This window comes from Capricornis sumatraensis, chromosome 4 (genome assembly GCF_032405125.1).
Source record: "Capricornis sumatraensis isolate serow.1 chromosome 4, serow.2, whole genome shotgun sequence".
Classification (NCBI taxonomy): domain Eukaryota; kingdom Metazoa; phylum Chordata; class Mammalia; order Artiodactyla; family Bovidae; genus Capricornis; species Capricornis sumatraensis.
In genome coordinates this window covers 18294245-18319834 of record NC_091072.1, presented here as the reverse complement: position 1 = coordinate 18319834, position 25590 = coordinate 18294245, and the positions used below count along the sequence as shown (strand labels likewise).

At 35.8% G+C, this 25590-nt stretch overlaps 1 protein-coding gene across 1 annotated transcript in view; it reads right to left on the bottom strand.

Annotated features, from left to right (window-relative positions):
* Positions 1–340: 340 nt before the first annotated feature.
* Positions 341–25590, bottom strand: part of PURG (purine rich element binding protein G) — a 39651-nt gene continuing 14401 nt past the window's right edge. Inside the window, exon 2 of the mRNA XM_068971884.1 lies at positions 341–445. Within this exon, the coding sequence (XP_068827985.1) occupies positions 341–445 (105 nt within the window). The remainder of the gene's footprint in view (positions 446–25590) is intronic.

Genomic DNA, 25590 nt, shown 5'->3' with positions numbered 1-25590 from the left:
TTAAATTCAGAGTTATATGGTTACATGATCTCTTAAGAAAGTATTTTCAAATCTGTATCTCTCTACCAATGCCAACAATTTTATTTTTTTTTGAAAACAGAAAGGTTTGATGAATTAAAACAAAACAAACAAACAAACAAAATAGAGTCTAGAAGTACTCCAGTGTGGTGGAAGATATTGCACATCAGATCGGTTTGAAAAGGATGCCAGTGGTGCTGACACTTGTCTTTCCTTCCGTGGAGGAATGTCAAGTACAGAAGCCTCGCATTCACGATGAACTTCGGTTCATTTCTTTCACCGAATGCCTTTATTCTGGAGTGTAACATGAGAGATTTATTCTTTATTCCTCTACTGTTTTTGTAGTGTCATGGGGCTGTTCCTTTTGCTGGATTTGACAACAGTGAAAAGGGTTGATATTCTCTCTGGATTTAGGGTAATTTGTGAGCTAAAGAAAAAATATTAATTTAAATTTAGCACAGATGAAATTTTAAAGGGACTTTCACTATTTTCACAGTACAAACCCATAATGAATATCATTGAAAACCTTTCTGTTAGAAAACATGTAACAAACCCTCAATTTTAAGTCTAGGCCAATTTTGGCATATTTGAAGATACTGTATAAGAAATGTGCAATAAGAATAGATACAGGTATATTCAGATCTCAATGCGTTGATGCCAAGGAAAAAATATTTTTACTCACCAAGAGAAGAATATACCTTGAAGCATCTATGCAGACACATGAATCAATCATATATCTGCCCAACTTCTAATTCTGGAATAGTGATAACAGGGTCATTTAGGAAAAAGTACTCAATTACAGTACGGCAGCAATTTTATGTTGTATATATTTAACAGCAAAAACATCTCTGAAAATAGAATGAGTACTATACGGTAAGTTTACAATTCACCATTTCTATACTTGTAATACATGCACTTGTTTTCCCAGTTTTTAAAAATCTCACTAGGACCAACATCTTTCTGAACAACAATCTAACATGAAACAAAAACCTTCTAAGGAAAATACTTAGCATCACAGAGACTTGAGGAAAGTCGGTTACTCAGCATCACAAAATACTCCATAGATCTACATTTAAGATTGTTCATGCCATGACATTAACACACCTTTGGGTTAATATATCTTATTTAGAAAAACAAAACAAAACGAAGAAACAAACCAAAGAATTGACATGGAATTTATCTTTAGTTTCTTCTTGGTAAGAGTAGACTTCTAATAAACTTGACTCCTTTCTGTACCATGTAATGATGATTGCATCTATGAAGCAGCATTTACATGTAGTAAAACATTTAAGACTAGTGACAGGAAAATGGCCACTACAGAGAAAGAATTAAAAATAAGTAAAATTATGGAAAAATGATTTTTTTTTCTTAAGTGAACTGCCCTCAAACTAAACAAACAAACAAAAAATCACGAAGTCTGTTTGCTTTGAAATATTCTTGTGTTGAAAAACATATTTGGATACAAGTTAGTCTATCCTTACAAATATCAGAGAGATGTAAGGGGTACCTTGAGAAAAAAATTTAGCTTTTGAAAAAAAAATCCTGTTTTTTTTTTTCTGCTGAATCAAATCTATTGTTTAAATCAAGTATTAATGTTCTGATGAGGAAGCACGTATACACGGCAGCACATCCATGTTACTGATTTAAAGCTGGTAATTCGCCAGGCATGGTTGATTTGAGCACAGATGCAACACTGATTTCTTAATGTGTTAGGGTTACATTAAAAAAAAAAAAACTCAACTAAAAATTGAGTAATGACATGCTGGCTTAATAGTTTTGATTGGCCTTATCTTTGATCAACATTTCAAAACAAGGGAGTACCAATTAAAAATAAGATTAAAAAAATACAAGCTGTCTAAAAATTGTTCAATGAAAAAGCCTTCAAATTTTATAACATTTTAACCTCAAATGATTGTAGACTAACTCAGACTAACAGTTTTGCCATCATCACAAACACTTTTGTTACACTTGAGTTTTTTTCCTGTAGTGTTCATTGGTTGTATTATGTAATGCAATTTTGTTACATTAAAATAGTTTGAATTATTATATTTTATTATAAGAAGCTTTAGAAAAACACATAAGTAGGATAAATTTATAAAAGGATAAATAATATTTTATGGGATTTTAGACAAGTTCTATACAGACATATAGCTAGTTCAAGGTAATAAAGTGCCTTCATTTCCAGGTAATTACTTTTTCATTAAAATATTTTAAGGCTTTACAAGAAACTTAATGTTATCAGAAGTTTGATAGCATATGGGGTTATGCTATTAATTAGCATTCTTTCATAGTTTTCATTTCATTTAATCTTTTGATCCACATTAGGTAATTTTTAATAATTAGCAGCTTAAAATGATAAAATTTGAATTGTGAATTCTGAATTCATTTTGTGAGGGAAAGGAAAGATGTATAATTTCTAAATGCTGTGATTTGAACATAAGATTCACGTTTCTTGTGACTGATCCATTTATATCTTAATATATAACGGCCAATGCCCCCCCCCCAAATCCAACAGAATACTTCATTTCATGGCAAACAGGGCCAAGACTTCATTCATTCATATGTTCTGTTGTCTGTACATTTAAAATGATTGTGCAGCCTTAAATGAAAAAGGCCACAGAAAATCTAAGATAATATCTTCAAATACAGGCACAATTAATTTTATTGCAATAGCTTATGCATAATCTATATTGATGCCAATGCCTAATGTTAAAGCATTTATATTTGTTTTCATTTTGCTTCTAATACCCACAGATGTATCAGAATAAAATACTGGTAAGCTAATCGAAGTATATACAATAGCCATAATCATACAGAACTCTATTTCTTCTTGTCATTTTTCTTTGGAGGATATGGGGGTATTTTAAACACAGCTGTGTCCTTAGTTCTCTTGGCAGCTCCAGATCTTAAGGTATATTATGTCTATATGGACATCAACTACTTGATTTTGCTCTAATGAATTAAAATGTTTAAATATTCTTTTCAGGCGTTTTGGTTATTTTTATCAGAAAATTGCTAAAGTCAGGCACCAGATTAAAGAGCCATGATATCTAAAATGCTTTCTTAATTACCACAGTATTAATTTAAAATGTTCCTTAAAGATTTTTGAGATTAGATGTAAGAGGAAAGGTAAAACGCATTGCAAAGAATGGTTTAACGTTCCATACAATTAGAAAAACAGGAACTACCAGTAGGACCAAAGTGCTAGTTTTAAAACTGGGTTTGGTTTCTAATTTAAAGCCTCGTAAGAGTCATTCCTGGGAATTAAAAAAAAATTACAATGGCATAAACTTTTATAATTGCACATTCCTTTACCAAAGTGCCACAAGTTACCAAAACATTTAAAAAATGTACATGATGCTACTTTTCAAAATCTAAGTATATATAAATTTACCTTTATTTTTAATAGTATAGTACAAACAGCACAAATATAAGCAGGAAGATGAATTATAACTTTCTAGAAACAGTATAGTGTATTTAAAAAAAATAACTATTAAGAACTTTTGTCATTATGAAGATTCAAACCCAAGTATAGCCAAAGCATTTCCATAAAATCTGAAAACATCATGAGAGTTTATGTAGGCAAATTTTAGTCACACCCTGTCATGCAATGCAGAGACATTAAGTGCTTTTTTTTAAAACACTGTTTTTTAAAAAAATTTGACTACATATTGTACTTACTTTCTTCAAATGTTGAAGGGACAATATATGCAATAACTGAGCTTTGGAGACAGTACTAAACGTAAGGTTTCTAGCCTTAAGTGTTTGTTCCTATTAAGCACAGCAAAAGAGGTTTGATGCATGGGTTATTAATTTTCATGCTTTTATCTCTTTATTCTAAATAGAAATGTAGAGAGATCATATAAGAAGGACAAAAGGTCATTAGAGACCAAAGCACAAACATTTGGAACAAACGTGGTGGAATCTCTCCATATGATTAAATTTGGTAATTGGGGGAAGACAATAAAATAAATGATTTCTTTACCATGTAATAATTATATTAATATATATTTTAAAATAAATGCCCCTCACATAATATTAGAGTTTCAATAGTTTTGTAGTTTGAACGTGATGACATTAAACTAAGGAGGTGTCTCTTTATAAATTGTGACCAAAAAAAATTGTATTGTTCAAAGGAGAGAACATGGGATTATGATTGTCAACGACAGCCCCTTGTTTATTGTTATGCTGCAGGTTAAACACTGTGGTGGAGCGTCTCATTTAATTAGGGTGAAAATGCTGGGAAAAACATACAATAACTTATGTTAAAATGAGGATTAGTTCACAGTCATGGAATATTAAATGACTAGCAAAAAAGGAACCCTTCCTTTTTCTACAGTTTGAGAATCTCCCTTGGATGTAAAAATGACCACATAAAAGCATATGAAAGAAGTGCCCAATTCAATAAGTTCTTTATCTTCTGAGGATATAGAATGGGATACAAATTGAGATTTGTATCTTCTGAGAAATCCTCTAAGAAAAGTAACAAACTTTAAAATCAAGTAAAATCAGAAAGGATCAATCATGATAAATCACTGATAACGACTCTCTCCAACCCAACATACAATAGATAAGTCAGAGAAACAACAAATATCCTTCCTATATAATTTAAAGGATCTTCTTGTGGTTTTTGAGTATGAAGATATACTCTCTTGTTAAGTAATAGTCTTGGACAGTGGTAGCATTTAAAAATTACTAGACAAATACTTCAAATAATGGAAATGCATAATATTTCTAATAGAAATTGTAGATGTGTGGAAATTCCACACTATGTATGATAATCCAACTATATATTACCTCATGTAATACCCAGTATAAGATTCCACAATCTTTTTTGCTGACACATACACATATTTTTTTTCTTGAAAAACAGTTGTATTTACCTAATTTAGCTTTTCCCTGGGAGCAGTGCTATTGTGATGACGGTAAGTACTGAAAATACCTATGAGAACCATTCCTACCATATAGTTTAATCTTGCTTTCTGTTTCTACTGTATTTTATACTTAGTATTTCAATATCATTCAGCTGTTGTATAGCACTTTTGATTTCCAAATGCCTTACAAATGATTAGAACAGCCACTTCTCACTTCATTCCTATGAGGAAAGGAAAGTTCATAAACTGCTTGAGCAGTGGTGTAACTATTCAGACCTTAGGTTTCTTCTCCAAGCCAAAAGCAGTTGTCCAATTCTATGTATCTATACTATACGATCCCTGGGGTCAAAGGCAAGAGCTTCTCTGCTCTACAGACCTAGCAACCTGTTTAGGTCATGCTGTATGCAAAATAAATATTTGTTGACTTAATGAAGGAGAAATGAGATTGGAAAAAAACAGAAGAAAGAACCTCGACCCCACCCCCAACTGAAACGGTGCGCTAGCCCATTCTTTCTCCTCTGCTACCAGAGTGTTGATAGTATTACGCGTCTTAAAGCGATGGGGTGGTATTACTCACTCACAATGGCAAAACCATGTTGTATATGCTCACCAGAATATCAATGACACAACCGTTATTACAATCACTCCTAAAACTTTGAATGAATCACCTTGCCTTTTGCCAAATATTTAAATGAGAAGTTGTACTTTCATGTACAGTAGACTATTCTTTTCCTAAGCTAATTCAGGCACAAAACAATCAAGGAAGTAATCCTTCCAGTGCAATCATTATCTTGAATATGGAGAATAACAGAAGGGAGTGGAAAGACAGCTACACAGACAGTGTGAAAGGAATCGGGGACTACTGGTTCTTCAGTGTTTTGGAAGTAAATGCAGGAAAGTTAATGTCCTTGAGAAGATAGAGATTTTAGTGAGCTAGGTGAATGGTGAGGTTCAACTAGATGATGTCAGGCTTTTCCAGCTCTAAAATTCTATGTTGTGCTGTGCTTCCTTCTCTGATATGATGGGAATGCGTATGGTAACCAAAATAAATTTTATTTTTAAGAAAAAAGAAAAACTTTGTAACATTTAATATCCTGGATCTCTTGAACAACTGAGTATTAAGTTTTTTCTTTAAACCATCACTAGGCCTTGTTGACTGAAAAAAAAAAAAAAAAAAGCACAATGTGAGAGTTGTGAGTATAGTTTTATTTGGGGCAAAATGAGGACTGCAGCCAAGGAGACAGCACCTCAGATGGCTCTGAGAAACTGCCCCAAACAGGTAGGGTGGAAGGTCAGTATATTTGTGATTTTGCAGAAGGGGGAATATATGCATCAAGCAAATATTTTTTCCAAAGGTTTCTGCTAGTCTCATGACGGTCACTGCCAGTCCCAAGGAGCTGACATCACCATGAAGGACTTTAGTTCTTTTCTAAATATGAGGAGATACAACGACTGGGCTTATACACCATTCTCCTGAAACTATCTTACTATCTGAAGACCTGTTCTGGCAGTTTCTCCCAGAGCACAGAATGCCTCATTCCTGATCTCCACCCTGAACTCCTTTTAGAGGATGTTGAAGGTTGACAGTTGCAGTGGCTCATGTTTTAATCCTTGTAGAGGTAGATGGCAAGTGCCAATTTGTAGGTGACAGCCTTCTTTTGCAACATGCCATGTCAAGCCTTTTAAATCCTAAATAAACCTACTTAAATTATGTCAACCTACTGTGGATATTATAATACTTTATATTATCAGCAAAATTAGCAGCTAAGAGCTTGCTCCTACTTCCACAACTTTACATGAATGTCTCTGAATAGGTCTTACCCACTAAGTGCGACTCATGACCTCATGTTCAATTTCAAAGAGAGAAAGGTGAAATTATTTTTTTGTAAAAATGAAGACTTTTGGTTTTAAATCACAAATGATAATCATACTGAGCATGAATCTCTAAGCTGCTGTACATGTTAATAAAAACAGCACTCTACAATAGCTAGATTAATTGACAGAGAAGCAAAAACATTATTTATCCAAAATTAGGAAGCAAAAATCTAATTGTTATAAGCCAGAACATAAATACATGGGTGGAGGAAAGATGATTTACTATGAACTTTAATTTCTGCTAAGCTAGGACTTCCAAAACTCTTTAAACTGCATGTACTCACTGAGAAATCAGGCATATAACTTTTTATTTCACAACCTAAGACCACTCTACACTTTGAACATTAAAATCATGTCCTTGCGCATACCAAAATGGGAACCAGGGCTATATCATCACTTCTCCACATGGCAACAAACATATTGACAGTTAATTAAAATTACTTACTACAACCAAAAAAAATGATGAACTGCTTAGAGAATTCATGCATACTGCTCAAAAGTGGTTAATCATCTTCAGAGTGTAGAACATATATCCTTGAAGCTGAGTATGATAGCACTTCAAATCCTCTGTATGGGTTAAATTACAGTAATGAGATTCTTTCGGTAATTTAAATGTAACTGCCTTTTTATGAGAAATAAGACTTGGGCCAAATTCTACATTAAAGTAGGTCATGTTAAAGGGGAGTTTCATTTCAGTATTTCTGGAATAATCAGAATGAAATATGAATGTGGTAAAATAATTTAGGAACCATAAGGAGAAAAATAGCTATCAGAGACAAGAAGGAAAGTATGTGTATTTAGTGGCAGGCAGAAAGGCAAAGGAAATGAGAAAATAAGTAGATGAGAGGGATTCAGAGACTGGGAACAGATGAAATGTTATTAATACTCTCTCATGATCTGGCAAATATTTCCTGTGAGTGTGTTTTTCCACAGAACTGATGCAACACTGTAGTACCATATGGTTTCTCTTTCCCTTGCTGAATAGTTGTATAAACTATTGTTGAAAATGACCTCCTACCTTCCCATAAAGTTAGGAGAGCACCCGTTGGGGGTGCTCCTTGTATAACTGTGTTCTGCAACCTCTTTGTGGTTCTGCTGCTCCCCATTTCAGAATCTTAAGGGGGGGTATGGCATGGATAGGTAAGGACTAAGACAAAGGCCAGCTCAAGCCCCTCCTTTTTCTAGTTACATCTGAATTCAGACTCCTCTTTGGCAAGAATAGGATTCTCTTAAAAAAGACAAAAGCAGATCTATTGGTACACAATTGACTATGCCACACCAGAATCACAGTATTATCTTTGCTTAAATATATTGCTGCTCCCCAGAATCTCAGTGACTCTTTGCTCAAAATGGTAAAATTTAGGAATTTCCTAAATTTTTTCCTGGTGGTCCAGCAGTTAAGACTCCACGCTTCCAATGCAGGGAACACAGGTTTGATCCTTGCTGGGGGAACTAAGATCCCACATGCTAAGCAAAAAAATCTCTATTTAAGAGGTGATAGTTATACAACTCTCTAAATATACCAAAGATAACAGAATTGTGCAAGTAAAGCAAGTGAATTGTATGGTATGTAAATTATAATTTAAAAAATTAAAAATCAAATAAAATGGCAAAATTTTGGTAAATTCAATTAGAACTTTCAGAAAAACAAAAATGCAATCTGGGTATTGCTTTCATTGTATCCATTCTCCTTTCATTACATAAAATATGGACCAATGTGAGTTTCCAGTAATAAAACTGAGTTTATAAGGTTTATATTATATAATTTAAAAAGTATGTATAAGCAACTGAGGCATCACCATACTGATAAACAATGAAAGCATTCCTTCCTGCATGTTTTGATAACAGAGATATATAGAGATATCATAAGAAGTATCTCCTAGCCTGGAATTATTTTTCACATTACTTTCTGAGCTCAAAACAGCTATAAAGTAAAAAAAAAAAAAATAGTAACCATTCATTGGCTATTGAATTGTTGAACTGCACAAGCCCATTACCTCTGTTTTTAATAGAACAGTAGCATAATTTAGGGTTTCTCAAAAGAGGACGAATATAACTAAGATAGAGTTGCCTGAATGTTAGGAGCATGATCATTTAATATTAATATTAGCAGATATTTTGTCCCTCCATCCTTACTACAGGGGTTGCTGCCATGATTCAGTTAAGATACTCAGAAAAGATCTGTGCTTATTTTTTGCCTGTTTAGCATCATTAGCAATAAAAAGGAAACATAAATTCAACAACAGGGATGTACCCGAAACTACTAGACTGAGTGAAGGAAGTCAAACACAAAAAATACTTGTCAACTTATATGAAATTCCAGAATAGATGAGAGTGACTTATGGGGTGAGAAATCAGACTGGTGACTGCTTCTGGAAGTCAGGATGGGGGGACGGTGTGTGTGCTGACTAGGAAGGGATACATGGGAACTGGCGTGAGAAAAATGTTCTATGTCTTGATACTTGCCCAAACCGACTGACTGGTATAAGAAGAACTGTATGTAAATTAAACTTGAATATAAAACGTTCAACAGCATTCAGTTCAGTTCAGTCGCTCAGTCGTGTCCGACTCTTTGTGACCCCATGAATCGCAGCACGCCAGGCCTCCCTGTCCATCACCAACTCCTGGAGTTCACTCAGACTCACGTCCATCGAGTCCGTGATGCCGTCCAGCCATCTCATCCTCTGTCGTCCCCTTCCCCTCCTGCCCCCAATCCCTCCCAGCATCAGAGTCTTTTCCAATGAGTCAACTCTTCGCATGAGGTGGCCAAAGTAGTGGAGTTTCAGCTTTAGCATCATTCCTTCCAAAGAAATCCCAGGGCAACAGCATTACGACTAAGCAAAATATACCCACCGAAGAACCATCGTGAAGGTTGGTGTCATTTCTCTTTTTTCATGTCAAAACTTCTACCTTCACTGTGCCCCATAGAGAGCAACATATCCCAGAATGGGGTCTATGATGTACTCTGCAGATGACAGGGATTTTGTATCAGTGCACTAAACCCAAACAGGCTCTTTGTAACTGGAGAAAAATTAAGACACATTCTTTTATGGACCATAGTAAATGTGTCTTTATATCTAAGAAAAGATATAAAACATCTGTTTCAAATATACCATAGAATTGGGACTTCCCTGGCAGTCCCGTGGTCAAGATTCCATGCTTCCCATGCAGAGGGCAGGGGTTTGATTCCTGGTCAGGGAACTAAGATCCAGGATGCCCCGCCTGGTATGGCCAAGCAAACAAAAAAACCCCTAGAATGTGAAAGGTTTTCCAAGTCAGATTTATTCATGTGAAAATACTAATTTATACACACAGAAAAAAAATTAATTAAAATTTTGGCTCAAATGCTTAAAAGTAATCATGGCAGTATAGCCTTCAATCCTGTTTTGGTTCCCCAAGGAAGTGTGAATGCAGATGCAGCAGTAGTGACCACTAGTATCTAAAGCAGGTCAATGAACTTAAAACATTTAGGTGGGAAGGAAACAAAATTTTATCTCATGCTGTGGTGGCAGTGAAGTTGCTAAGTCGAGTCAGACTCTGCGACCCCATGGACTGTAGCCTTCCAGGCTCCTTTGTCCACGGGGTTTCCCAGGCAAGAATACTGGAGTGGATTGCCATTTCCTCCTCCATTACCTTGTGCAACCTGGTGTGTAACCAAGTGTATACAGTATGCCGCATTTTAAAACTATTTAAATGCCACTGGTTGGGGCCTAATTTTTAATGATTAGCTCACCACTTCAAATCTAAGGAGCCAAGCTCATTGACTTTAAAGAGGTGACAATCAGAGGTAAAATATTCAAGGAATTCCCAATTTCCTATAAAAATAATCTTATTACACTACTGGACAATTCTAAAAATAAAGTGAAGAAGTTCTACTGGTTCTGAGAAGAAAATAGTAATACCCGGACATATCCTGAAGAGAATTTATGTGCAAGTGACGCCAAGTATTCATAGGCAAAATTAAGACCGTAATGAAAACCAGATACTTATTTCTCCAAATTATTTCTTGTTTTAATTCCATTTCTAACCCACCAAAGGCTTATGCTGTCCTAAACTGACGTGTTATACAAAGGCATCTAACATATCTAATTTAAGTGCTATTCATCATTTCCACCAGAGTAGAGGGAAGAAATGGAAAAAGTAAGCCATTTCCCTAGCACAATGCCTGTCTGTAGGAGGGACTCAATAAGGATTTGTGGAATCAATGAATGAATGCTTTCATTTCCTGGAATTGTCATTTCTTACCTCACACAATGACTTCTTACTATACATTAAAACTTCAGTGTGATTGAAAAGGAAAAACATAGGCACATACTTAGTAAAAAAAAAAAAATGTAATGCTCTGGGGGTTGCCCTGGCGGTCCAGTGGTTAGGACACCATGCTTCTACTGCAAGGGGCATAGGTTCAATCCTGGCTGGGGAAGTAAGACCCCACATGCCACACAGTGCAGCCAAATAAGTTTAAAAAATTAAATAAAATGAAAGCAGTGCTCTGAAACCATATCATTATTGCTGCTATTGCTATTGTTGATCCCAAAAGTTGTATAAATATACATTAATGTAACTGGAAAACCACAACAATAAATTGATACATGATAACCTAGATGTTTAGCTATAAAAAATTTCCTTTTAAAAACTCAGTTGACACTAAAGGACACCATTTGCTTTTCTAGAGGCAATGGTAAAAACTTATATAATTAATGGCCTGGGTAGTTGTATGATGCTTCAGATAAATATTTTCTGAGATAGTGAGAGGTTTAAAGGTTCATAAGCACCAAAGAAAAACAGAATGCCAGGTGCCAGAAGATAGAAGAAATATAGTCCAAGACGATATAAAATGAGGAAAAGCTCAGTATTAGAATGACGGTCTATGGGAGCCTCTTCATGACGGTAACTGGGACCTCAATTATAATGGTTACTTTCTGGTTAAATAAGGGTTAGAGTGTGTGTCAACTATCAAACAGCTATTTTTCAGAAGAAAAAAATGACTCACAAACATGATCTTGTTTGTAATAGCTTTCAACTTTAAAATAAATGAGTGAGAGAACTCTTGTAGCTGAGAGAAAGCAAACACATATTCTAAATGAATCACATATACCATCCCCAACAGATTTTGAAGCAAAATAATAGAGGAGTAGGTATTAGGTAGTGGGAAGACCATTTAATAAGGTCTAGCGCAAGTTCTGAAATGACTAGTTAAGTGATTTTGAACAAGATACATAACATCTCTAATGTTTTTCCTATCTGGTATAAGAGACTCGGGTTCAATCCCTGGGTCGGGAAGTTTCCCTGGAGTAGGAAACGTCCACCCACTCCAGTATTCTTGCCTGGAGAATCCGTGGACAGAGGAGCCTGATGGACTATAGTCCATGGGGTTGCAGAGTGGGACACAACTGAAGTGACTTGGCACAGCATAGCACATAAAATGAAGGTGTTATACTACTGCAAAGATTCCTTTGTTGGTTGGGGGTGAGGTGGGGGGAAGTTGAGGCAGATTAAGACAAGAAAATCCTAGGTTGTCAAGTCATTAATGATATTTACACGAATACTAGGAAACAGGTGATTATAATCCTTTTAGCTGTGGGGCAACTGGCCCCAAATTATGCAAACTGCCAAATGATCATCTTTTAAAAAAAGTCAAGCAAAGCATTTCTGTTTTCCTCCAGCAATTAAACCATGCTTTGATACTTCCTTGTCTGCAGATAGATTATTCACTTTCTTAATAGTGTCTTTTGATGAGCAGAAAATTTTAATTTTGGTGAAGTCTAGTTTTTTTTTTCTTTTATAAAGTGCTTTTTGTTTCCTGTCCAAGAAATTTCTGCCTACACAGTTGTTGGCTTTTATATTTTACTGAAAACAGCTTCAACAGATTTTAACTAACCCAACTGCCTTGTTGCAGCTGTACCTGACTGAGAGTTACTCTGGTAAAAGGAAACTTCCACTTCCTTCCAATTTTGCATACTTCTGTTCTACTTTCTGGAGAACCATCCACTTTAAGTGTTGGAAAGAGTTAATAATGAGGTTACTAAGTTTATTAAACGCTTATTATGTGACAGAAACTTTGCTAACCAATTTATGTATCTTGAAAGTAAAAGTGAAGTCACCCCATTGTGTCCGACTCTTTGTGACCTTATGGACTGTAGCCTACCAGGCTTCTCCATCCATGGAATTTTCCAGGCAAGAATACTGGAGTGGGTTGCCATTTCCTTCTCCAGGATATCTTCCTGACCCAGGGATTGAACCTGGGTCGCCGTCATTGCAGGCAGACAGATGCTTTACCATCTGAGCCACCAGGGAAGCTCAGCTTAGCCACCTAAGCTTATGTATCTTAGGATGCTGAATTTTCTTGAAGAGCATTTTGGCTGACTATAGGTTCTGTGAGACAAGGAACCTTATCTGTTTTGTTATTGATACATCCTTTGGCCCAGCACATAGTGAGTCATTATAAATGGAAAGCTGATTGAATAAATTCTCACAATGATTCTAGAAAGGTATAAAATTTGTCCCAAATTACACAGTATGTGACAAAATTTGATCTTGAACCCAGGACTGGCTGACATGAAAGTCTGTTCTATACTCTTTACCATTCTCTACTAGACTACTGACACTGCCTGATACCTCTGTGGGGAACCAGTACCTAGAAATACAGCTGAAACTATTGCCATAGTTTAAGGGGGTGGACAAAATGCACTGAAATTATTTTATTCCTCTGAAAACAAAAAGCAAACATGGATTTTCTACTAAGTTCCTTCATGATAATCCTAGGTGTATAGACCTTCTTATATTTATAGCTATATGATTATTCAAACAGATTGAGCCACATGAAAGTTTTATGGTCACAGAAATATATGCAGAGATAAATTCAATCTCCAGGTGAGAATTTAGAATTCAGCCTGCTAATTCCTCAGTGAGGCTACAAGTGAGAGTGAAAGTCGCTCAGTCATGTACAACTCTTTGCAACCCCATGGACTATACAGTCCACGGAATTCTTCAGGGCAGAATACTGGAGTGAGTAGCCTTTCCCTTCTCCAGAGAATCTTCCCAACCCAGGAATCAAACCCAGGTTTCCCGCATTGCAGGCGGATTCTTTACCAGCTGAGCCACAAGGGAAGGCCAAGAGTACTGGAGTGGGTAGCCTATCCCTTCTCCAGGGGATCTTCCCAACCCAGGAATCGAACCAGGGTCTCCTGCTTTGCAGGCAGAATCTTTACCAACTGAGCTATGAGGGAAGCCCCTGTGAAGCTACAAAACCATGGTTAACTGGGAATGCTAGGAACAATTCATTTATTCAATGGAACTTCCTAGTCAACAGTTTTAACCAGAATGCTCTTGAGCCTGTTGAAATTCAAATATTCCTACTACTACTACTACTAAGTTGCTTCAGTTGTGTCCGACTCTGTGCAGCCCCATAGACGGCAGCCCATCAGGCTCCCCCGCCCCTGGGATTCTCCAGGCAAGAACACTGGAGTGGGTTGCCATTTCCTTCTCCAATGCATGAAAGTGAAAAGTGAAAGGGAAGTCGCTCAGTCGTGTCCGACTCTTAGTGACCCCATGGACTGCAGCCTACCAGGCTCCGCAGTCCGTGGGATTTTCCAGGCAAGAGTACTGGAGTGGGGTGCCATTGCCTTCTCCGCAAATATTCCTAGTATGTATGATTATTTTGATTTTCTGCTTCAATAAATATAACAGTGAACATGATAAAATTTTGTGTGTGGGTGAAGAAGATTACTGCACTGTTAACTATTACAATGAATGATATAATGGAAGAAGATGTGGGTTCTTGAGTTAATTTGCTAAAAACTTGGAACATCTGTTTCAAACGGGTTTCCGAAAAAGCCTGCTTCCAACTTATTATGTGGTCATTTATTTCTTGTTCATGAGTGTGTAGGGGAAAAAAAAAAATCACTGGTTGACTTTTAATTATTAATTGAATTTACTGTGCAAATGAAGTAGTTTTCTCTCTTAAATTCTCCAAATAACATTGTTTGAAGGCTACAATGCAACGCAGTGCCATGACAGGACTCATGTCTACAGGAGGGGATTTGTATTCTAGTCAATAGGATTCAGTTCTGGGAGGTTCACTAAGGTGGGAAGCTCAGGAAAGAGGGTCAAATTCTCAGTAACTAGCGGCTGAATCTAGGCAGGTGCAGCAATATAATGATTTGACATGCCTTCCACCAGGGCCAAAATAGATCAAAGATTCAGTGCAGAATTGCACCTAAAGATGTAACAAAAACAGGAAAGTAACTAGAATGCGTTGAAAAATATTTTATTTAGCTATAAAAAGCATGTACTTAATTTGAACAAATTTTAAGTTTACCATTTAAAATTTCTATAGTTTTATTATGAAGGCTTCTAACAAACCGTGGGCTCCTTATAAACCTTGGTTATTTTAGTAGATCGCTAAGTGATTTACAGCCAACTGTTTAACCCGCCTGGACCTGTTTTCTTCATCTGTTAAATGAGGTTAGTGATACTGATCTAAACTCATCTGAATTAGTATTTTCATCAAGATGAAATGAGATCCAATATATGAAAGAACTTTGAAAAATGTCAAATTACATGAAAATTATTATAATTTTAAAATCCTGTAATTCTTTTTTAACATTTAATTAGAAAATATTTTAGCAGCAATGACCATTTATAAAAAAACTTTCAAGATAAATGAATCTTTTATACCAAAAAATAATTGAATTTATCCATTAACGGCTCTTCATTGAATGAATCTACAGTGAAAATGGTTACATATTGTGATTTACACACAGTTGAATTCAGCTAAGATATTGGTGAGTAATTCATAGTTGAGAACATGGATGGATTTTGTATATCAATCCAGACATACGGAGAGAAAAGGAGTGCATGAAGATATCATATACATGATGAAAATGAAATTAAATTAAAGTGAGATGAATACAAAGATCTGGGGCAGGAAGGACAAATATTTGACATGAATGTTACTACTCCTTGCCTTCCTCATCCTCCCCCCAGCTCAAGCCCATGGACACACAGAAGTCACAGCAGTCTTAGGATGAGCCTGCCTGGGACTCCACAATCTCCAGCCTTAGAGCTCAGGAAGTCATCACCATTTGAACACAGCACATGAGATGAATCAGACTCATTATTTTCATCTGAGGACATAAAAAGAGACTTGGAATGGAAAACTGAAAAAGACACGTGTATCCCATTGTTCACTGCAGCACTATTTACAATAGCTAGAACATGGAAGCAACCTAGATGTCCATCGACAGATGAATGGATAAAGTAGTTCTGGTACATATACATAATAGAATATTACTCAGCCATAAAAGGAATGCATCTGAGTCAGTTCTAATGAGATGGATGAACCTAGAACCTATTATACAGAGTGAAGTAAGTCAGAAAGAGAAAGATAAATATCGTATTCTAATGCATATATATGGAATCTAGAAAAATGGTACAGAAGAATTTATTTTCAGGGCAGCAATGGAGAAACAGACAGAGAATAGACTTATGGACACGGGGAGATGGGAGGAGAGGGTGAGATGTATGGAAAGAGTAACATGGAAACTTACATTACTATATGTAAAATAGCCAATGAGAATCTGCTGTATGATTCAGGAAACTGAAACAGGGGCTCCTGTATCAACCTAGAGGGGTGGAATGGGGAGGGAGACAGGAGGGAAGTTCAAAATGGAGGGGATATGTGTACACCTATGGCTGATTCATGTTGAGGTTTGACAGAAAACAACAAAATTCTGTAAAGCAATTATCCTTCAATAAAAAAATAAATTAATTAAAAGAGAGACTTGGAATGGAGAAGACAGAGATATTGTTTAAAGTAGTATCATTGTAGTTCTCTAAATTGGCATCAATGAAATATATCCTAAATACCACAACAGATACAGATCATTCATCACATTTAGAGAATAAACTGTTCAAGGGAAAAGTACATACAACTTTTACAACAGCTCCAAACATACTTACATTTACCAACACATGGCCAGGCCTGTGGCAGATAATCAGATGAGTATCCAGTGAATGGAAAAAAATGACAGATTGATTAGGCTCCAACAGATGCTTTGAATCAAATAACTTTGGACATGGCCCACTTCAAGCTAATGGTGGTGGAATATTATTCTTTCATAAATCACTGTATCTTGAGTTCTTAGCGAAAGGGCTGGCACAGAGTAGCCACTTAATACTCACTGAGTGAATATAAGAACAGGATCATTTATCTATTAAGCAAGGGACAAAATATTTCTGAAGTAAAATTTAGGATGGGCAGGAAACCAAAGATCTCATATGCTACAAAATTTGTGAGTCAGTTTTTGGAATAAGATGACATAGTATTTCTTTTTTTTTTTTTTTAATTTTTCATAAGCCCCAGGTGCCCTGTTTATTAGCTGGCAGTTTTAGATTTACATTATGGCCCAGACCCTCAAGGATTAGTTATTGCTTGAGCCCAGCAACTAGAGCCCTGTGGTAGTGAATGTCCCATGAACATTCAGTTCAGTTCAGTTCACTCGCTCAGTCATGTCCCATGAACATTACTGGTAAGTATATTCTTTTTCCTGGCATTGGGTCATTTTCTTTAAGACTCTTTATCAATGCTGGCAATAGATGAGGTTTATACATATGAGTACATATGAGTCATATGCCTGACTCAGTACATATGAGTCAGGCATTTATTCGGTGGTCTCAGGTTCTCAAGTATTTTTATAATTATTTTTCATATGTGCAATATTGTGAGTATTCAACACCATGAATATACATAAGAAATTTGACATTGATTCATAATATCATCTAATATATAATCTGCTTTTACATTGTTCCAGTTGTTCCCCGATACCCTATATGTGCATTTTATTTTTTTATTTTTTTAATTTTAAAATCTTTAATTCTTACATGCGTTCCCAAACATGAACCCCCCTCCCACCTCCCTCCCCATAACATCTCTCTGGGTCATCCCCATGCACCACCCCCAAGCATGCTGTATCCTGTGTCAGACATAGACTGGCGATTCGATTCTTACATGATAGTATACATGTTAGAATGCCATTCTCCCAAATCATCCCACCCTCTCCCTCTCCCTCTGAGTCCAAAAGTCCGTTATACACATCTGTGTCTTTTTTGCTGTCTTGCATACAGGGTCGTCATTGCCATCTTTCTAAATTCCATATATATGTGTTAGTTCTTGACATAGTATTTCTTTTCAGGTTTTTAAACGATCACTTTCATTCCCACTTGTCATCATTCTGATTTGTCTGTTAAGTACTGTGATCTTCAGGCAACAAGATTTCAAAGGCAAAACAGGAATAGGAACGCTTGTGATTAAATGAAGAGGGATGATTTTAGTCATCAGCCCAGGGCAAGGTGTAGAGGGGAATAAAAAAGAAGAAGAAAAAACAGCCTCTGGTTTTAAACTTAAATTCAAGTTAAGGAGATGGGATTTCTGTACAGGAAAGTTAAGTTTAAAGTTTTAAATATATTTAATCATGTTCTAGGCTGTGTCTAAAAAAAAAATCCTTTTGGAACTAGAATGGCCTGTTGAATGTTTTTAGTATACAGAACCAAAAGGTAAGTATACACTTTATTAAAGCAACTGTAACTAAACATGAAGGATGCCAAGAAAGAAAGGATGATCAGTCAATGTCAGATGAAATGGATAAGACGTGGAGAAAATAAGAAAGAACCACAGAATGAAGTTGAAGGGAACTTTAGAAGTTTCATGACTCCATGGATACTGAAATTGAAAGGTTCTTCTGATTCAATGCCCACACTGATGGATAAACAAGCTGGGGTCCACAGCAGCGAAATGACCTGCATTAAGCCTACCTTGGAGAAGGAAATGGCAACCCACTCCAGTATTCTTGCCTGGAGAATCCCAGGGACAGGCGAGCCGGGTGGGCTACCGTTGATGGGGTCACACAGAGTCGGACACGACCGAAGGGACTTAGCAGCAGTAGCAGCAGCAAGCCTACCGAGGGGCTTCCCAGGTGGCTCAGTGGTAAAGAATCCACCTGCAAGCAGGAGACTCAGGGTTCAATCCCTGGATTAGGAAGATCCCCTGGAGAATCCAATATTCTGCCTGAAAAATCCCATGGACAGAGGAGCCTGGTGGGCTACAATCCATGAGGTCACAGCGTCAGACATGACTTAGCATCTAAACAACAAGCCTATCTTGAAAACACCAGAGCTGGGGCTTTCGAATGATAATATACAACACCGTGCGCTCAGCCTCTGCACCACACCTCTGCATACCAGGAGAGCAAAGGCGAGACCTTAGGATTCTTTAAAGTCCATGAATGCTTAAAATAATAGTCCCAATAATACACACTTGAAAATTTTTTTTGCTTTATAAATTATAGCACAGATATAGTAATTTGGCACCCACAGTCATTTTACAGTCATTTTTGAAACAAAATCATTAAAACAAACCTGTCAGTCAGAACTGAACTATTAAAATCTAATAATCAAATTTCATGTTTATCTAAAATTAATTTTTCCATATAAATCATAAGTTTCCATCAAAGTGTAGATTTTCTATAACACGCCTCACATCAGAAGCAAATTACCTAATAATCAAATTTCATGTTTATCTAAGATTAATTTTTTCCACATAAATCATAAGTTTCCATCAAAGTGTAGATTTTCTATAATATGTCTCAGATCAGAAGCAAATTACCTAATGGAAGGTACTGCTTGGATCCCAGCTTGGCACATCAGTAAATGTAATATTGGGAGTCTTTTTCCAAAAATGAGTCAAACAGTAAATGGTAGTGGTTAACAAACCAAATTGCACATAGTTACCTAATAACCCAAAAGACCCTTAAATAGAAGTACTGTTCAGCATGTTTAAAGAATATTAGAAAGTAGTTTTAATTATTATAAGTCACACAGGCAGTACTCATTCTAAGTAAGTTTAATCTTATAATTGATAGAGTAAACAGCTGTCAAAAAATAAAAAAAGGCTCAGAACTTGGGGGAATTTTCAGACTGGAGTTTACTACATTAAAGATTCCCAATTGGCAAAACATTAATGCCTAGCTTATGTTAGAGTCTGCGAAGAGAGGAGAGATTAACTTCTAGGTCATTAACAGCACGTGCCCTGAGGGTTACATGACACTAAGAGAAGTTCTGAGGGGTGACAATGGTGGGCAATAGAGAAAGATCATAAATAGTGATGGGAGGGAGTTCCCTGGCAGGCCAGTGGTTAGGACACAGCACTTTCACTCCCGAGGGTCCAAGTTCAATCCCTGGTGGGGGAACTAAAATTCCACAAGGTGCACAGGCTGGCCAAATTATATATATAGTGATGGGAGCACTGCAAAGAAAAAAAATAATTGCTTAGTATGTTACTGAACCAGATGCACTCCAACTCTTTCATTAAATCTTTTTAACTCAAAATTTTTTTTCCCTTACTGAGAAAACATTTTTGATTTTTAATAGAAATCAAAGGAGTAACAAAATTCAATTTTAAGGAATTTTCTTTGAAATATTATCACTCTTGTTGTAACATCATTAAAGAAAAATTTAGGTGCTACAAAAAGTATGGAGATAAAACTCATGATACATTGATATTATAAATTAGTAAAATGAAAATTCAGTTATCATTATTCAAGAATCATGATCAATTAGTTTTTGTGCCAGTTCCAAGATATTTATTCATTTATTTTTATGGCTGCCCTGCACAGTATGTGGTATTAGTTTTCAATCAGGGATTGAACCCACATCCCCTGCATTGGAAGTGTGAAGTCTTAACCACTAGACACTACATAAGTCCCAGTTGCGAGATAATTTAAGCCAAAAAAATTGACTTTTTTCCTTATGTCAAGAACATAAGCATAATTCTTATAATTACAGCATTTTTGGTTATTTAGATGGATACTGCTTTATTGAATTCTTGAAAAACTTTAAGAACAGAGTAAGAGAAACTTTTTGAGGAAAAACTTTAAGCGTTTTGAAAATGTTTCTTGGGTTTTTTCTCAACTGCCAATGATTTTGAAAATAGCATGTCAAACACTTTACTTGCAGAAAATGTATTTTTACTTATGGCTATTCCTCCCAAATTATGTTTCTAATAAAGCTACTTAAAGCTAAACAGTTTTGTATTGTTCTAAGCAAAGATTCTGAAATCACCTAGTGAACATCAACACTGTCAAACACCAGAAAAATTTCCAGTCTATTGTAAGTAAATTTTCAATCTATTATATATACAAGTATATATTATACAAGTAATCTATTATATTATACAAGAATTGTCTAGAAGAAGAGAATTGTCTAGAAGAAGACAATTCTAGGATGTACATAGGAAAAGTCTAGGAAATTCCAGGATTTAGCCGAATTGCACTGGTAAATAACTGTAACTTCAAACTTCCAACAAACAGGCACAAAGATTCCATTGGAATCCTCTCAGTCTCAGGAAGAATAAAGGGTTACCTTTCCCTGTAAATCAAGTTTCCAGAATAAAATATCCTCATTCATAGTCACTCAAAGATTATAAGGGGCTCTTAATAGAAGCATAATTGTCCTGTAATCATAAATCTTTTTGCACGATAATTGTAACAATATAGAATATATAAGGATTCTACTAAGAGAACTAAGTAGCAATAATTATAAACCCATTATTGATGGAAGAACAGTTAAGGAGATATCTTGCTTATTGAGAAAAAAGGTTGAGAAGACAGTAGAATGGGGGTTGCCAGAAGATGGGGATGGTAGGATGAGGAATGTTTAATGGGTACAGAGTTTCAGATTTGGAAGATGAAAAAGTTTCAGAGATTGGTTGTATAACAAGCTGAATATATTTAAACACCAATGAACTATATAGTTAGAAGTGGTTAAGGTAGTACATTTCTTGTTATGTACTCTTTTAAACACACATAAACACAAGCTGAGTAAGATCAGAAGTGAGGCATTCAGATTGATTAAGAATATGTTTTTCTACTTCTAATAAATTGTAAGTTATAGCTGAAAAAAATAAGGCTGAGGAAAGTTATTCAAGACTTGGTCAACTTGTGAGAAGACAAATTACCTATGGATTTGATTTGGGCTGGAAAGACTCAGAGTATCTTGGTTGTCAAATCTGGGGAGAATGTAACCGGTAGGTACATGTCAAGAAGTTTGAACCTGAATTTCAGAGGAGGGGGAACTGACATTCCCAGTGATCACTGCCCAGAAAGCTAGCCAATGAATACTGAAGTGGGGAGCCATTCCCTCCTCCAGGGGATCTTCCCGACTCAGGGATTGAGCCCGAGGAACCCAGGTCTCCTCACTGCAGGCAGACTCTACCATCTGAGCCACCAGGGAAGCCCCTAATGTGACAGCACAAAATCTTAAACACTTGGGTTTGTGTATTAAGCCTCTCTTAGAGAGCTACAGATATCACCTGTCAATAAGATAACCAAAAAAATCATCTTCCATTGTGTCATGGCTGACAGTATTAAAATTTAAGCAATTCCAGCTACAAAAATGATATGGAAGAAAGACTGTAAGTCTAAGACAACAAATGGCCTCCAGACCATCTGTATCAGAATGAAAAAAGCCAATCTCAAACTCTACTCTGGACCAACAAAATCAGAATCTCCAGGGATGGGGACAGAACCTGCATTTTAAATTGCTATATATGCTCATGTTTGAGAATGTCTAGGCTGAATTTTGGCTTCAATGCATAGTATGTGGAATCTTAGTTCACCAACCAGGAAGCAAACCCACATCCCCCACATTGGAAGGTAGATTCTCAACCACTGGACCACCAGGGAGGTTCTGGGCTGATTTAAAGGCAGAAAATGTTGTCATTTTAATGGAAGTTAGAATTCATTAAAGGCAAATATAAAGTTTAATACCGAAGGATATTCTTGATGACATCATCATGACCATGGTCCTTTGAGCTCTTCAGAGACACAGAAGAGATTCTCTGCTGTGTTAAAGGAGGGACCCTTAGATTAACAAAAAATTCTCTTGAAGCATTAGAAGAGACACATTTCTAGGTAAGTCACATGACAGTTTTCTGCTCCAAGGGCCAGTTGTCTGGCTAAGTTTGAAATTTTCAGAACTACAATGAGAACTTTATAGCTCTAAAGCAGAGATGACTTTAGCCAAAAAGCAAATATTTGGCATGAATGCTGTTCTCTCTTTCCCTCTAGATGCAAATTTCAAATTCTCAATGCAGCACTTTAGGGCAGCCAACCAATTGTAGTAGCAAACAAGATGAAGCCAATTTGTCCTTACTTCTCCAAGGCATGGAAGGGGATGCAGAAAGAACTGGTCTCTCTTTATAATTTTATACACACACACACAATAATCTTGTAGAGTAAAATTTAGTTAGCTAAATAGTTAGAAATATATAATACATATACAGTTTATAGACATTGGCATAATATATTTCATTGTATTCAGGTCTCTCTCTTAAAGGTATTAGTATGTGTCCTTTTGAAATCTGGATATGTTACAGTATCACAGAAAGCACAAATGGCTTAAGAAGTGACCAGAAAAAAGTGGACTCTCCAAGTGAGAACTGAGTTTCATATTGGTTTACACTAGATCCCTGATTTTAGATATCATTGCCACTAATATCCTTCAGCCTTTTGTAAAGCCTTGAAATTCTCCAGGAGAGAATCACACATATTATTTGCAACAATAATCAACTTTCTCGGAAGCCTAATCTCTAAAACAGACTATCTGAGCTGAAATTAGCAAACTTCATGGCTTCTTTCCATCTTAAATTAGTAGTGCAAAAAAAAAAAAAAAAAGAGAGAGAAGTGAAAATATTATTTTATAGCTTCAACCTTTAAACAGAACTTAATCTAGATTTCTATAAAGAAAACATTTGATAACATCCAATAATTTGGTTTTCCAATTTACCATACTGTCATGGCTTTCCAAATAAGTCTTTACAAGTGCTTTCAAAAAAGCAAAAATAAATATTAAATTTATTCCTTTAAAAAATCCTTTCTGAAAAGAATGATTAAAAATAAAAAATTTCTCATGAAAATTAAAGTTGGATTTCATTTTGAAGGGCAAATTTCATGAAACCTGTCTTAACTCATTCATTTTAGTAAAGCTAATGAAAATTTGAAAGCTGATTCTTGTTTTGCAATAACAAGTAGTGGGAGGAAGTGACAAAGTTCCTCTTTTTTCAGAGTAATATTAGAAAAATTGAAATCACACTTCTTTATCCTACCTGTTAAATTAACAGAGGACCTGACTACAAAAGTTCTAACCATTACTTCTGAGAAATTCACTCTAAGCAGAAAAGAGTTATCAAAGTTACAACAGTCCAGTTATTTTTCTGATTTATTAATTATCTTTATGCATCATGTGTGAGGGGATCTTCTCGACCCAGGGATCAAACCCAGGTCTCCTACACTGAAGGCAGATTCTTTACCAGCTGATCCACTAGGGAAGCCCATCTCTGCTAGATCAGCAGTTAATCTTTTTCACAATTAGAAATTCGCTCATTGTGAATTCACTCATTCACTCATTGTGAATTCACTCATTTACTCACTAATTACTGAAGCTGGAAAGAGAAGTTAATGAACTTGCAGAACCACCAAGTGTATACATATGAATTTTCTATTTCTAATAGGATGTGATCCACTAAATGACAGCTGCTAAGAGTTTACATATAGTCATATTTATTAATTATATTTATATATAAAATAGCTATTAATTTTGATCAACATGCTAATTATAGAATGTCAAGTTGGTAAACCTAAGATGAATTATTCTTAAATGTTAGTTATATTTCCAAATAATATTCCCAGTGAGTATTTAGGTGAAGTATCTCTAAATTTAAATCAGTGGGTCCAGTTGTTAATCTGAAAAAGTACTATAGTGTGTATTTCCTCTATCCTCTGCATATAGATAGGACTCAGGAAGATGGTGAAAATATTAGTCTTTCAAAAGAAATTATACTGTATCTCTTACCACTTTATGTATCTTGAGAGCTAAGGAGTATTTTAAGTTTTAACCTTTATTATCTGTTTACCTAGCCTATTTTAGTAATTATGAACCTCTGAAGTACATGGAAAGTGAAAGTGAAAGTGAAGTTGCTCAGTCGTGTCCAACTCTTTGCGACCCCGTGGACTGTTGCCCACCAAGCTCCTCTGTCCATGGGATTCTCCAGGCAAGAGTACTGGAGTGGGTTGCCATTTCCTTCTCCAGGGGATCTTCCCGACCCAGGGATCAAACCCAGGTCTCCCGCATTGCAGGCAGATGCTTTAACCTCTGAGCCACCATGGAGTATATCACAAAATGTAAATTTAAGGGACCAAACTAATTGCAAGGTCCCTTCAAGTCCTAATACTTAGTATTCACTAAAACTTGTATTAACAATTCTTGAGTATAGGAATTATGTACTCTCCTTTAGTAAGACTTGTCTAGCAGTTATTAATAAATCAAAAATATGTTACAGTCTCCATAAATCTGAAAGCTAAGCTTTTCATATAAGGATTCATAATGGTTAATTCCAATCAGAATTATCTCAAGATAGCTGTCAAAAAATCAGAGGGAACTAATAAGTTCTTAAATGTAATGAAAGGGTAAAAAGGGAAGAAAATAATTCTTTACCTAACCTCTAGTCAATTTATTCAAAAAGGTTAAGATATGAAAGTGAATGGCATAAAGCAGAAAGAGTAGGATGGCAGAAAAAGTTGCAAAAAACCATCTTTTTGTCAACTTTGAGATTTGTAAACTTCTCAAAGCAGAAGGAATAATACTGGATCTTTTTCCCAGCAAGATGCTACAGTTGTCTTGACCCAAGTTTCTGCTTCAGCATCTTGTGTAGCTAAGGTAGAATTGTATCAGCCTAGAGTACTGGTTCTTAAGTGTGGTCCCCAGATTG